The sequence below is a fragment of the Clupea harengus genome, chromosome 26 (genome assembly GCF_900700415.2).
Source record: "Clupea harengus chromosome 26, Ch_v2.0.2, whole genome shotgun sequence".
Lineage (NCBI taxonomy): Eukaryota > Metazoa > Chordata > Actinopteri > Clupeiformes > Clupeidae > Clupea > Clupea harengus.
In genome coordinates, this window is record NC_045177.1 from 8,179,351 (window position 1) to 8,195,059 (window position 15,709).

The 15,709-nt window shown below is 49.0% G+C and overlaps 1 protein-coding gene across 1 annotated transcript in view; it reads right to left on the minus strand.

Annotated features, from left to right (window-relative positions):
- Window positions 1-1,718: 1,718 nt before the first annotated feature.
- The window catches only part of mgat3b (beta-1,4-mannosyl-glycoprotein 4-beta-N-acetylglucosaminyltransferase b), a 22,135-nt gene continuing 8,144 nt past the window's right edge, over window positions 1,719-15,709 (minus strand). Inside the window, exons 2-3 of the mRNA XM_012819968.3 lie at window positions 4,912-5,308; window positions 1,719-4,719 (exon numbers count right to left, since the gene is read on the minus strand). Coding sequence (XP_012675422.2) covers window positions 3,292-4,719; window positions 4,912-5,307 — 1,824 coding nt within the window. The 5' untranslated portion in view covers window position 5,308 and the 3' untranslated portion in view covers window positions 1,719-3,291. The remainder of the gene's footprint in view (window positions 4,720-4,911; window positions 5,309-15,709) is intronic.

Sequence of the window (15,709 nt, forward strand, 5' to 3'; positions counted from 1 at the left end):
TTTTTTCTGGTTACGCATCAGTCAGGAACCCCATGAAGTTGGCTTGTAGCCAAAGCCAAGGCTTTTTAATAATTTATGTTGTAACTGCAGTTGAGAAACCGTTGCATTGACTACACACAAAAAGGCTGTGCAGGAAAGTCGTTTTCCTACACATACTATATAAAATAAAATAAAAACCGTAATCAAACTCAGTTTAGAACTGGCACAAGCACAATCATAAACAAATAAGTGGCCCATTTAACGGCAATCTAGCTTCCCTGTGGCAGACAATTGAGCTTGATAGGAATGGATTTTCTATGGAAGATGAATCGTTTGAATCGTTGCAGCCATTTTAATTTCACCAAGATGCAGGGACCCCTCCCCCGCCCCCCTTCCAAAAAATAAAAAAATAAAAATCGAAGCAATTTGTTCTCATTTGTGCGCTTCTCCATACATAATAAGACATCAAATAACCGGGTCGTTTAAAAGGGCAACACAAAATTGCAGGCTATCAGCGAAATTCATCTGCGGGTAATGAATCCTCCTCATTCATCTCCCTGGCTCTCGCTCTAAATGGCACAGGCCTCGGTCTTCACCCCCTAATCGTCCTCCCAGCCCTTTGAATTTCCACCTGATTGCAATCTCACCACGCCATCGGCATACTTCAATTCCCCCTCTGAGGGGGTTGACCAGAGAGAAACGACGTCAGTGAGTTTCAGGAAAAAAAAAAACATATGGCCCCCCCCAACGCCCTTGTGTTCTGAATGACTCACAGTTAGTTAGCTCACAGGAAAATAAAAATATAAAAATCACTAGCACAACTGAGAGCTTTAATGATCCAGGTACAGTCCCTCCCTGATGCGCGAGTTAAGAAGAGGATTCAGGTTGTAGGCTCTTATAGCTCTAGTGGCCGCCAACAAATCTTGATTTTTGGCCTAGTGGTTAGGTGAAGTGCACCCACTGTGTGATGATGCAGTTGGAGCCAAAACAGCCCAGCTTAATATGCCCCTGTAATGCAGCTTCTCTTAATCCTCTTACTTTATGACTTGAGCCGGTCGGGGGAATATTATTGGACAGTGAGTTTATGCCCGCGCCGTGTGACCCACACAATAGACGCATAAAATGGGTCTCACTTGAGAGGGCGAATGTTATACAGCATGTGCGCCAATGCTCAGACCCTCCACTCACTAACTGGCAAGTCTTTGGCATGTTTTTGCAAAGAGTGTGTTTGTCTGTGTGTCTCTCTGTGTGTAAGGGGACTGGGGAAGGAGATGTGTCTGCGTGTGTGTCGGAAGATGGGCGGGGTTGATGAGGTAATTGGGGCAGGGTATCACCACATGGGGCGGCGTGAACCAGCTCAGGAGAGATGCTGGGTCAGGCCATGGATGGCGGAGCCTGGGCAAGATCAAGCAAAATGATTGGCCTACAGGGACAGAGACCCAGAGGAGGGAACTGTTCTCCAGAGGGAACCGAGGGGGTTTGGCAGCTCTGTTGGGATCCTCCTTGGACCCGTCAAAATGAAAGAACAAAGATTGTGTGTGTGTGTGTGTGTGTGTGTGTGTGTGTGTGTGTGTGTGTGTTGTGTGTGTGTGTACATGGGAGGAGAGCAGAAACAGCAGGAGTAGACAGGCTGTCTGTGACCTTGCATTCCCCCTTAAGTGGTCAATTGGAATGAAAAAAAAACTGTGAAGTTTCTTTCTGATTCTCTCTCTCTCCCCTCTACTACACCCCCCCCCCCCCCCCCCCCCTCCTCTCGGTTTCCAATCTGCCTCAGACGAACTCTGAATGCTCTCTGCTGTGGGCGCCCACATACTTGCACGCACACATGGGCATACCCACCCACACACACACATATACACGTATATATATATATAACACCACACACAGCGCTCAAGAGGCTTGGGTGTGCTCTACATTCCCTGCATACACAGGCCACCGTGACCCCAAATGAACGCGTCTGTTTTCGCCAAGTTGATCCCTCCCTCTTTTCCTTTCCTCATCCTGCCCCCCCCACCCCGACCACCTCCCCAGCCAGCAGACCCAAAACACCCCTTCCTCCACTTCCACCCTTCGTAGGCTGCCAAGACAATGTAGGCAGCACACTTCTGCTCGAGATATCTGCTGGGGTTTTTCCTCTTTTTTTTTGTGGCAGAGAGAGACCCGAGGGGGAGAGAGAGAGAGAGAGAAAGACAGAGAGAAAAAGAAACAGAGTTCCACTTCTGCCCCTTAAATCTGTCCTCCATGAGTGGCTGTTTGAGAGAGAGAAAGAGAGAGAGAAAGAGAAAGAGAGAGAGACTCCTGCTGTGTCTGGACGCTTTCGCCAGCCATGATTTATTCATCCCAGTCTGCTGAAAGAAGCTGTCAACTCTACCCCATGCCTTTGGTGCTGGGAGCTCATAGCCACAACAACTCAAAATGTCCCTCTATGCCAGGCACCTTTAAGGACCACGACTGATTTCTGTGTGGCAGAGAGCTGCATGACGACACCAGTGATCGATAATAAAGCCAATCATTCTGGCTCAGCTCGAGCTATAGGCCAAGTCGCAGGAGGTTCCGCTATGTTCTGCTCGATGGCCAGCTCTTACCATCACTGATAACACAGCTGCCATATCTGCCAGGTCTCAATGCAAATCAGGGCTATCTGAAGCCCCTCGGAGCACACAGGGACAGAAAAGCAGTAGAGACCGATGTGTTCTCTTCATTCTTATTCTCTCCTCCCTCTTCCTCCCTCCCTTTCAGTAACAAAAGGTGCACAAACTCATTGTAATCGGGCAAAAAGGAAGCCAATCTCCAGTCTATTCCCAACAATGTAATATTATTAAGTCGGATGTTTTTCTGCTCTGTATTGGGGGCTTGTTTTGTGTGTAAGACAGGAGTGCATTCAGGACCGACTGGTTCTCTATGAGACATGTAGAGAGAGAGAGAGCTGCAAGGGTTTACTGTGGACACAAGGGCAAAAGATCCAACAGGGCCCCATCCAGGGCAGTGTGTCTCCACGGGGATGCAGGAAAACAACAGAGTGCCCATCAACAACAGACAGTTAAGTGTTGCTTCACTTCCCCACAGTGTCTTGTGCCAGCGCTGTTTGGTACGTCCAACCACGCCAGTCCAACCCCACTCACTGCTGCCCGTCATTGGACGGTGGTGGAGCAGTGGGTGGGCCTGTGCAGTGGGGGCCGAACTTTGATTGGGTGGGCATTGTACGAGTTGCCAGTGGTTTATCCCCTATCCCCCGGAACCCCATTACATCCTGGAACCCTCACCCCTTGGTTCTCCCATAGACTGCCTGAGAAGCCCCTTCCACATGCTGCCTTACCCCCCATTTAGATTTGTTGGCGAGATGTACGGGTTCTCAAGCAGGTACCGGTACTGCTCATAGTGGTCCAACATGTATTTGGGAGCGTACATATGCTCCTTGGGATCTGAAGGAGGGTACTCCTGCACGGAGCCGTCAAACCAGCCCCCAGTCCGGATCAGATCCCGAATGTACTTAAGGTCTCGTTTGTCCTCGTAGTCCCCCCACCGCGGGAAGTCCCCATTTTGGGCAGAGATGAGCTTAAAGTGGATGCCCTCAGGCGAGAAGCACCAGGAGCAGTGCCAACCTGCAAAGTGGAACGGACTTCCCAACGACCACTGCACCAAGATGTGTCCCGTGTCGTTCTCGTACTTACGGAAGCCAGGCATGGTGTAGTACTCTCGGCGCCGCAACCGAATGCCGTCGTTGTCGTAGACGTCACGAAGCATGCCCACTGTGCAGCCCGACACCACCTCCAGAGAGCCCAGTTGCTTCCAGAAGAATCCGTACAGTGACTTCCGCATGTGGATGGCGAAGGGCTCTGTCCAGCCGTCGAACAGCTTGAGGAACAGGATGCCCTCCCGAGCTGGAATCTCATCAGCGTCGTTGATGAGGAAGACGTCGTCCGGCCGAATACCCGCCACTCGAGACATGCCGTTGCGCGTCAGAAAGGTGCGCAGGTAGTCGTCTGCGATCCACCCGTCCTGCCGGCCCCCATCGGGAAAGTGGTCGAGGAAGACGTAGAGGATCTTGTGGCGGATGTAGTCGTAGGTGCCATTGAGCAGCCGGCGTAGGAAGCGCAGCGGTCTCCGGTCGCCGTACGCCGTGAAGTTCGACTCACACACCAGGAAGAGGTCGACGGTGTCCACCAGCTCGTGAAAGCGCACGTGCAGCAAGTCGAACTCGTGGTTGACGTTGATTGCGTTGATAATGCGCCGCGGCGTCTCGCGAGGCGTCAGCCGCTCCTTGGTTGGCAGGTTGGAGTGGTATACCATGGTGGGCACACCACAGTATGGCCCATGCCAGCCGGGGCGGCACACACACTTCACCAACCGCTTGCCACGCTTGGGTTTGGCGTGCAGGGTGCCTGCCTGCTCCTCGGGATGCTGCTGCTGCGGCTGTATCGGCTGCTGGAGAAGCTGCCGTTGGCCGTGGTTAGCAGCTGCTGTGGGATTCACCGCTTTGGCTTGACCAGGAGGAGGTGCCACTTCGGTCCCCTTCCGGTAGCACAAGGCCCCGGCTTTGGTGCGCACGAAATAGGATGTGTGGTCGTTCTGGAGATGATGAGTGCGGTGGTGGAGGTCGCCCATAGACTCAATGGGGTCAGGGGTAGGAGCTGTCGTGGGGTCGAGCTCTTCCACCACCACATGTGGAGCCTCTTGTCTCAGACGAGCTGCTGGGTGATTGGGGTGCCAGGGTGTCAGCTCTAGGCGCTCATTTTGCTCCTGTTTTGAGAAAAACCAAAAAGTCTTATTTAAACCCAAGAAAAGGGAATACACAACTTCAGCACAACTCTCAAGGTGAGGGACTGACATAGAAGAAAGGACACAGTATACACAATACATTTATCTGGACACAATATCTACACAAAAACAATGTACAAAATGAAAAACAGGCAACAGACAACGGGGTCTTACCTGAGTGCCATCAGGATCCCCATGCGGTGGTTCCTCTGGCCTGCCCCATGGTCTGGGCACCTGAGGGTCCTCTTCAGCCTCCATCACCAGCCCCCCTGGATCCCCGAGTCCTCCAGGCATCCTCACATCCTCCATGTCCTCCCCGCCTCTGGGCTTGGTGTCGGAGGGCCTGAGCGCCGGCGGAGGCCCCTCCTCCGGCACAGCGCTGGCCATGGGCGTGGCCCTCTCCCTCCAGAAGAAGCCGGTGACCATGATGAAGGACTTGATGTTGGGGTAGGGGGCGGAGAGCTCGCGCAGCAGCGACACGTAGTGCAGCGCCTTGTAGTAGTGCAGGAAGGAGATGACACACAGGCCCACTGTGCAAAGCAAGAACACCCTGTGCCGTCGCATTTTCATCCTGAGGAGAACAAAAGGGACAGGAGATAGGGGGAAGGGGGAAGGGGGAAGAGGAGGAGAGAAGAATCAGAAACTGCATTAAAAAAGCTGTTCTTTTTTTTAAAGATGCATTCTGCTTTTCTTCAGGCCAGAAAATCATTTCAGCTTCATAGATATAACAGCATTTCCAGCACTCCCACAACAACAAGGCAGCAGAGAGGAGGAGAGAAGAATCAGAAACTGCATTAAAAAAGCTGTTCTCAGCTTCATTGATATAACAGCATTTCAGGCTCCACTCCCACAACAACAAGGCAGCAGAGGCTTAGCAGATCTTAGTGGTTGCATTGGATGTCCTTGGTTGAGAGGTTTACCTCGGGGGGTCAGGTCAGTTTTATTTTCTGACAATCTACACAATCCAAGCAGATCAGGCAAATTCAGTTACGCTAGGACCAATTATTTCTCAAGTGCCCCTTTAATCTCCTTTGGTGCACCGGCTGGATTATTTCAGATGATATAATTATATGTATGTTTCAGTGCCATTCCGCTGAGCCTTTGGGGTTCTAAGGTGGAATCCAAAGTCATAATGATTCAGCCCTGATTGCATAGGACACGCTCCCTCCTCTCTCACTCCATCTTCATTTTCTACGCCTGTCAAGAGTCAGAGGGGTTGTCCCACAATCAAAGAAATTCAATCTGGCAGGGAATGACACAGAGCATCCCGAATGAATTGCAAGTAGCTCGAGTGGAAGTGACCTTTTGCCTTATGTTTGCTTATTTGTGCATTGGTGAAAAGCACTTGGTTTCGCTACCAGTCCAGGACACAGAGGGGTGGGATGGGTTTTGGGGGGGGGCAGTAAGAAAGAAAATGGCAGAAGGGCAGGGGATTTTTCCTCAAGACCTTTCAGACGAGCCTCTCCAGTATAAGCACGGGGCATAGCTGTGCTCTGGCCTGCTGGGCTCCTAGTCAACAAGCCTAATGCAGTACTTGGCTGCACAACAACTGTAAATGTTTTCTCTCCGAGTGAGTGAGTGAGTGAGTGAGAGAGAAAGAGATAGAGAGAAAGGCAGGGGAGGGGAAGAACTTCATAGGGCCTGGACTTCCCCTTCAGAATCATTTCCTCTTTGTCTTTATCAGCACTCTCTCTCGTTCTCTCTCTCTCTTTCTTTATCTCTCTTGCTCACTCTATGTGTGCTTTCATCTTGGCTTTCTCCTCACTTCTCCTACTTTTCTTTGTTAGCACTCTAAACACACACCTCTCCTCTCAGCCTTATCTCCAGCTCCGCAGCGATGCGGGCCCATTCGGGCTACACCGGCGCAGCATGCAAGGAGTGAGAGACAGACTCTGCACAGGGTCTGTAATAATCTGTGTGAGGTGAGATAAAAATACAAAGAACATGCTGAGTGGAGAGTTTCCAGGCCCCCGGGGCGCTTCTGAGCTGGGGTAAAACGGGGACGCCTTCAGCTACCCGAGGGAAGAGGCATCAGTGGCCTCAAGGCTCAGTACCCACGATGTGGAACGATCAGATCCCTTTTCTGTACTTCGGGCATAATTTGACTGCACTCCAGGGCCACGAAGCAGTGCTATATGCTAAGACGTTGACACCATCGTAGTGGATTGTGAGGTTATACAGTAAACGAAGCATGTCTGGTTGTAGGTTTGCGGTGTATAAGCAGAAAAAAAGGTTGTCTATACAAGTTTGGGCTGTTCCAGACAGCAGACTGAATAAGGGATTAGGCTCGCGTGGAGACGGCGAAGGGCGGATGTTCGACATTTTGAGGAGCACCAGGTGCTGCTGAGTGCACACTCTCGTGGGTCATGTCAAACATTAGACACTCACACTCGCGCCAGATGGCTCTTCCTGGAAATGAACCAACGACCCATAGAGAACCAGGTGACCCGTCATAAGAGAAGAGCAGCAAACTATATAGGGCAACCCATTCATCTATAAACTTGTCACTTGCCAGTGACAAAATGGACTGGGAGGATTTTCGTAGTGTTGCCCTAAATAAAAAATAAAAAAAGAGGGTCATCTGCCACTGTATTAGCAAAGCCAAACATTTGGGTTTTGGAGTCTTGGAGGCGTCTCAAGTGGCAAACAAACAGTGGCGAGCAGCTCATTAAGTGGAGCTCAGCTCTCCACTGTAATAAGTCAGAGTCAACACGACTGGGCGAGCACGGGTGTGTGGGGTAAAAGAAGGGCGAATGCACACTAAAAATGCAGTGTAGATTGCCGTGGCAGGCTGGCAGGGTGGCTCACGTCTAATGACTTGTGTTCCACGGCGCTGTGACTGGATGCCATTATGGACGGGCGAGGGCGAGGCGGAAATGGACAAAAACAGCATTGTGGGTCACCATGGGAGCGGCGGAGGGGAGGGTGGCAGGACAAAACGTGCAGCCAAATGGGGTTTAATACAATTAGGAGCCCACCACAGAGCCAAAACGTTTCTATGCACTCGCCACACACAGCACTCGCTGGCACACACAGACACACACACACACACACACACACACACACACACACACACACACACACACACACACACACACACACACACACACACACACACACACACACACACACACACACACACACACACACACACACACACACACACACACACACACACTCTTTCAGTAGATTTTTGGAATTAAGCGTTTCTGTCCTCTTTCTGTTTAATGCTAAGGCACAAACACACAAAAATATCATACTCATCTACACACAGATGTGTTTTTTTATTTTCCTTATCTTGCACACAATTATGAGTCATCCTACAATTCAGATCTGTCTGACATTCTCATAGACATCAAGTAATTAGATGAGAAAACACTTATACACAATTATATTTAAAGGACAGAATAGTGTGTGGTAATTAACACATTCATAGATTCCGTGCTTTAAATAACAGATCCACATGCACTTTCTGAAAAAAAGGGGTATGGAAGCCACCTTTAGAAAGAAGGTCTTATTAAGGCACTGATGAAATCCGAATGATTAGTGCTGTGCTTGGAGTGTCCCTATAGATTCCTCCCTCAGTCCCTCACGTCTCTGATATCCCTGAATCTGCAGTCTCCGTGTAACTCAACACAAAGTGCTCTGTGGGCAACACGCAACGCAACACACACACACACACACACACACTTCCTCCTTTATGCTTACTGTGTAAAGAACAGTACAGGAGTAGCTCTTTCGTTCTTCTCATCCGCCCCTGGCACGGTGCCCTGGCCTCTTCCCTGCTGAGGCTCCTGGTCTAGGGACCCTGCCATTGTCTGCAGCGCCCATCGTCCTAACAAGAGGTTTCCTTTATTTGTGCCTGTTGTCAACACTGGGGAGGCTTAGCTTGGCTATCACTCACATGATTGTGGTAGCACAACTTTGAAGGATCTCTTGGGATTGACAGACAATTGCAGTGCACAACGTTAGGGATCTTTTCTGGATTAACAGATGATTGCAGTGCACAACGTTAGGGATCTTTCAGGATTAACAGATGATTGCAGTGCACAACGTTAGGGATCTTTCAGGATTAACAGACGATTGCAGTGGTATCACAACGTTAGGGATCTCTCAGGATTAACAGATCAATAGTGGTCCCCCCCACTTCCTGATGAAACGGATTTCAGCTGTACCTTTTTAGCCACTGATGAGTCAGGAGACCTCCTACTAGACTGGTTAAGGGAGAACCAAACACGCAACCACGGAAATGGTGGAACCGGACCAGCAGCTATCGAAATTTCAAAACTTTATACAGAAGTAGGGTATTTGAATGGCTTATCTACTTCCTGAATTGCACATTTTGCCACAGCACAAGTGCCACTGTTCCAGTCTGCACAGGTACGAGCCAGAAATAGGCACTCAGAGTATGTATGAGGGTGTGGGGAAGGGTGATAAGTGCCTTTAAATAATTCAAACGTGCGCCGTGAAGAATGAGTGAAGGCGGTGAGGAGTGTGCTGGAAGGTGCTGTTCCTGGTCCAGGAGGAGAGGAAATGTGTGGCCCGCTCCTCTATAATGGAGGGAAGCTGGTCAGGAAGGGCCGTAGCTCCCTGGTGCAGTGGGGGGGTGAGGGGCTTCACTATTCCACACTGACTGTACTGCTGCTAGCGCTGCAGGCTAACACTACGACATTAACAGCTGACAGATGAGAGAGCCAGCCCTGCCATCTTCCCCACAATACCCGAACCTGGGCAGGCACAATGGAGAACACCTTCACTATTCCACACTGACTGTACTGCTGCTAGCGCTGCAGGCTAACACTACGACATTAACAGCTGACAGATGAGAGAGCCAGCCTGCCATCTTCCCCACAATTCCCGAACGCGGGCAGGCATAATGGAGAACACCTTTGACTAAGCAGTGGTTCCATGCATTGCAATCAATCTATTTTTGAGAGCTGCAACACATCAGACTGCCCCCCCCCCCCCCCCCACCCTCCACAACCCATTCTCATGTCATTCCTCATGAGGTGCCCCTGGACCTGCTGACCCGCAGATTACAGCTGGAGGTGGAATGATGGCCGACGGCAGGGCACACCAATCTCACCGCGACGCTGCTGGGTGTCAGGTCTGTCCCCCAAGGTGAGTCATCCATTTTTCCAGACCAAACAAACAGAGGCTCAGTCTCCGAGGACCTGTACTCACTCTGGCACTGCCTGGGTGTGTCCCCGTCCCCGTCCCTCCCTCTTCTTTCTCCCTAGGAGGAGAGTGTGCAGCTCCTGTCTCGGTGCTGACAAACCGCTAGTGTGTAATTAGCGCTTAACGTGTTATTTAGGGCTGAAGACTGTGGATCAACTAATGGCTGGCTGGGCAAGGGGGGAGGTTTTGCATGCAACTGCCTTGCAATTAGGGTGCCGTTCTGCCTCACTGCCGTCTAGACACTGAAGTGAGACGACCACATCACACTAACCCTCCTAAGCCTCTCAGTGGAGGAAAAGTGGAATAGGTGAGAACACGCCGATGCATTAATATGTCAAAAAAAAAACTGTTTATTTCACCCCAGATCTATAATTACAGTGGATTGGAGAGGTGGTGAAAGGAGAACAAGACACCAAAAGTGGCTCTGAGTGAAGGAGAGAGAGAGATTACAATCATTTGACAGGCTAGGAACCACATTAGGCTACACCATCACGCACTGGATCGCACTGCAGCCTGCAGGTCCACTCTCTTTCTCTTTCTCTCTCTTTCTCGCTCTCTCTCGCCACACTCTCTTCTACAGCCACTCTCTCTCTTCCTCTCTAGTGACTTGCAGGAAGGAAACTGTGACTGAGGTGAACACCCATCTCAAAGCCCAACACACAACGAAAAATGACAACATTACAAATGAGGATTGCGCAACCATTACACTCCACCCAGCACCATAATGCAAACATGTGAACCCCCCCACCCCAACCCTGCAGCTAACCATTGCCTTTCTTGCAACACAGAGCAGGTGGATTTTAATATCTTTCACTGTGAGGATATTTCAGAGTAAATTGTATTGACTACATTTTTAATTGTTGGAGCCTTTTAACATTACACACTATAGTGTCACAGCGGCCGTCAAGTTGCTGACCCTGCGATGGCCGTGATTACGGGGGCTAGCAGGTTACTCTGCAATAATATGTAACAATGTGTCAAATACAGATGGCAGAATTTCACCATCAAAGTTACTGTAAAAATCCAGCTGCCTTCTCAACTCAGATTGTTACACAACTGTACTGTGAAGATAGATAGAACAAGCTTCTCCTTTTTATATCGGTTTCTCAAACACGGCAACAAAGATTACATCTACTGTGAATACACATTCATCTTAGCAATAGTCCTACAGTAGCTGTTTTCTTCTTTCGAGTATTCATGCGCACTTCTTTGGGCGTATCAATGAGCAAAATCCCACACCACCCTCTTCAAGTCTAGACTGCGAGCGTGTTTATTTTTTAATCCACAGGATGGCCAGCCCAGACAGTGTCTCCTGCCCCAAGGTGCTTCTCAGATACGTTTTAATTAGCTTCACTAGACGTCGAAGCTGTGGGCTGAACGGTGGTCTCTCTTATCTGATGCTAACACTACTGTGCTGTCTCCTCATCTGTTCCTGTCAATCAATGTCTTTACGATCAGGTGTGCTCGATTCATCCTCGTTGACCTGACATTCCTAACATTCACAAGTCTTCCTGACATTCCTAACATTTCAGATAAAAGTAAATGTTAAAATGCCAGTTAACATATATTTTTATTGTAGGCTGCATTTATATTCATTAAATATTTTGTATTTATGACTATTTTGTGGTAGCCTACTTTTCTCTGTCTGTATATTTCCCTGTAGGTATGTGAAAGCCTAATAAAAGTAACAGATATTTGTGTTCAGATTCTGCATATACAGGCTACCTAACTTCCTATGGCTAACTTAAACTAGAAATAACTTAAACACCATTAGGCTAACTGTTTAACTTGCCAACACTGTCAGTTGCTGTCTCTTGTTTTCATACTGTGATGATGTCACTGAGTACTGATTTGATGTGACGTATATAACAAAGACATTATCATTTTTTTTAAATGGTTTGAATTTTACGCCAATATTGGCTCTGGCATGTATGGTATGGCACCCTATGTAACTGTACGTTTTTACAAATTATGAAAAAAATTGATATTCTTATCATAATAGTTGCTGACAGGCGGGGGAGTGGCCAGTGTGGACTACAGCCCCCCCCCCCCCCCCCCCATCCTTGCAGGGGCTGCTCAACTCTGCTGAGGCCTGACTGTACTGCTGACACAGGCTTTCTTGGAAGCTTTGGTTAGCCGCACTGATTGCTGCAATCAGACAGTGGTTGTACAATGATGATAAATAAGAACACAGCACTAGAACTGGAGAAAAAAAAACAGTGCTTTACTGCAGCGCTGCAATTCACTGCAGTGACCACATGCCAAGTCTTTCTCCAGGTTTCATCAGAAGACACGCCAAAGGGAATGAAATGAAAGAAATAATAACCCTTTGGTCAGAGTGGTGGACAGTCCAGAGGAATGTGACCTCACCTCACACACCTGAGATAAAGCCAACACAAATGTCCATGTACCAACTCTCCTGCAGACCTCACGTCTCTCGATCTCAGATAAGGCCCTGCATTGGAACCGCTTCCTGCATCTGAAAACAACACAACACCTCCCGGAAACAATCACTCAACAAGATGAGACTGACTAACAACACGCTGGGTGGCAGATTGTGTTTGATGTGGGTGTTTGTGAGTGGGTGTATGTATGTGTGTGGGGGGGGGCGTGTCTAACTGATCCCCACACCAAGGAAGGGAACGAGGGGCACCAGACAGGACGGCAGCGGCAAATGCACGTCCACAGGGAGCCTGAAGATGAAAGGTGCTACTGGGGTGCCGGCTCTAATCCGGTTATATAAGCCTCCTACAGCGCGGAACCAAAATGGCTGCCACAGAGCTATCAAACATGGAGAAAGCTTTTCCTTTTTTCTTTCCTGCGCTCTGAGAAACAAACACACACAGTCAGACACAAGCAAACAGAGTTGTCTTCCCGCAGTGAGAAAGTGGCTTATTCCCACAGCCCCGGCAGAGTGAATATTTAGATAATTCATGTACGAGGATGGTGGCCTCTCTGCTAAAGCATCATAATAATCAAAACAAAGCCTTGCTCCCCATGCATATGGCTGTGACCTTTCCAATCTGGCACAACTGACTTACTGTATGCAGCGCATGAACACAGACTGGGGCAAGAACGCAGAGCTATGCATAATAGCGTGGTATTTGCACAAATTACAGGGGGGCAAAAAGAGTCATCAGGGCAGTTTTCCCATTCCTGGTCTACAAAGCGAGGTCTTTGTGAAGGCAGACACCTTGTGTTGTGAGGAGAGAGAGAGTAAAGAAAAAGAGTGAGCGCGAGAAAGAGAGATAAGGCCAAACCAAGATCAGTCGCAGATCAAACCCCATAATGCACTGCTGCCGTGCTAGGTGCCTCGCAACTCTCACTCTCTCTCTCTCATCTCCTTCCTTCCACTTGACACCCATCTCTGCAGCTGTTTTCCTCCCCAGTCAAACACTTCACTGTATAAACTCACTCAGCCGTTACTGAAATGAACACACACACGACAAGACCTTTCGTGTTTTCTTTTTTTTCTCCCTCGTCCTCTGCTAATGCCTTGGCCTGCCTTATAAGTGTGTCATGCAATCATGGCCACGCAAATATATGTGGGCCAGGAAAGCAAGTTTTGAATATGATTAAGTATTGGAGCACAACACAATGCCGTGACAGAGACACACAAAGAGTGCCATTCAATGGGCTTGCGAGAAAGGAGTGGGGGGGCGTGGTGGTGTTGAAGAGGGGGGGGTCGGGGGTCATCAGGCCTTTCAGGATTGTCCTCATCTCGGCCGAGCTTCTGAGAAGAGTAGTATGTTTTGTGGAAATGTAAGCACGGGCGCTCCACACTGACAGATATACGACAGTAAACCTCGGGTTTAATTTGAGTTGAAAATCAATGCGTGGGAGGGGGGGGGACAGGCCAATATATCAGTTTTTTTTCGAGCAGCGCTCTTTGCCAGACCCTCAGCATGCACTGTGACCTTTGACCGGTCCTCAGAACACACCAGCAGGGGCTTGGATCAGGACTTCAACCGCAAAAAAAGAAGAAAAAAAAGAATCAGGTATGTGAAATACAAACAAGAGAGAGGAAATGCTTAATACCCCCCTTTCCCCCCCTCACACCTTTAGTTCTGGGAAATGTGCTGGTCAGGGTTGAATCCGAGAGCTAGGTAAATACCTCAGGGCGGATAGCATCCGCTATTCCACTAACCAGCGTGACGATCTGTGGGATGGGGTGGGGGGTGTGGGGGGTGTGGAGGCTACAGATCCAGGGCAAACACAGGAAAGTCTGCAGGCAGGGCCATGATGCTGAGGGAGTCTGTGACGGCCCATCAGGCTTTCATCATGGCACATTAACGGCTCCCTCTCTGGCTTTTTCAGCCAGACATGAAGGTTTGCTCCGACATCCCCATGGTTGGACCAAAAGGCCTTTTTACATCAAAGCTGACGTTTCCTCTTTGTGCTGCTTATCTGCACGAAGAGTGCAATATGGGGGAGTCCTTATGTATATCGCAGCCTTGGAGATGCCTCCTCAACACGCTGACTGTGGATTCATATTTTATGGTAGCCTTCAACATGGCATGTGGCTCTGGAACACTCGCTTGCTGGAGCTTGCATGACTTGAATGAATTCAGACTACAAGCGTATAACTTGATATCTGGAAGTTTTGTTGCAGAAATGATTACAGCAGTTTCATTTATTAAAGTTCTCACCACAAAGATGTTCATTTTTTTCTGTCCAAGTGTCTTCCTTTCTGTCACTGGATAATATGCATCAGTAACAGAACACACTGTCGGTCTTGTAGTACCCAGCTCCGAGGGTCACCGAGTGATAATTCAGTTAAAATTAAAAAGGCATACAATTGGGCTTGTGTTCTGAAGTCCTCTAAAGCAGAAAAGGAGCTTTTTTTTCCTGGGTTCATAATGGATCTACTGGAAATCAGCACAGCGAGACAGAAGGTCTAGTGATGTAGCCGTCTTGGCGAACATCCCAAAGCAGGTTTCTATGTCCGACTCTGTCATCATTCCCGAGAACTAACTGGCCGACTCAATCTTCGTATGGGTGTTACACACCGAGTCACCGTGAGGTGATGCAAAATGGTGGTCATGTTACTTATTACAGAGATTTGGTGCAGACAGGTTGCCTCAGCAATGTTGTTCTGACAATAAAAAATGGCTGAGACAGAAAAACAGCTTGTCGCTTGCAGCTAAGGTCCTTCAGTTCTGGCAAACAGCACTGCAGAGTGTGTGCTGAAGCGTACATTCTACTTGCAGGAGGAACAGTTGCTGATGAAATGATTCTGGTCTCTTTACCCTTTACACATCCATTCCCTCCCTCTATAAACAACAACAGCAGTATCATGCACTAACTGCCACTGAGACTGGGTGCTTACCTTCCCCCTGAGCTGGCACAGGCAGCCTTTCAAGACACTCGTGTTGAGGCTAGTTTGCGTTTCAGTCAACAAAACCGCGGCATACTTTCTCGAGATTCACGTGTCTTAACCTGTATGAGACCTTGTCCCCGAACGCCCTCAGTGTAAGGCAAAGCAGATTACAACCATGGGCTAAATCATTAAACGTTTTAAATATCTAAAGAACAAGGCGAGTCCCTCTCATTAAAAATGTAAATCTCATAATATGCAAATAAAAAAAAAATGAACACTGTACAGACCAGGTCATTGGGTTTTTCCACCTGCAGCGGAGTGGGATCACGGATGTAGGGCACTTACATATTAGGGAGCGACGAGCCGACGCCGACACACCGAGGTCTTGACAGGAAGAGGAGGCCTTCCTCCTCGCTGCGTAGTAAAGCAGCAAGCGGGGAAATGAGAAGCGAATAAGGAAGTGATCTCTCGGCG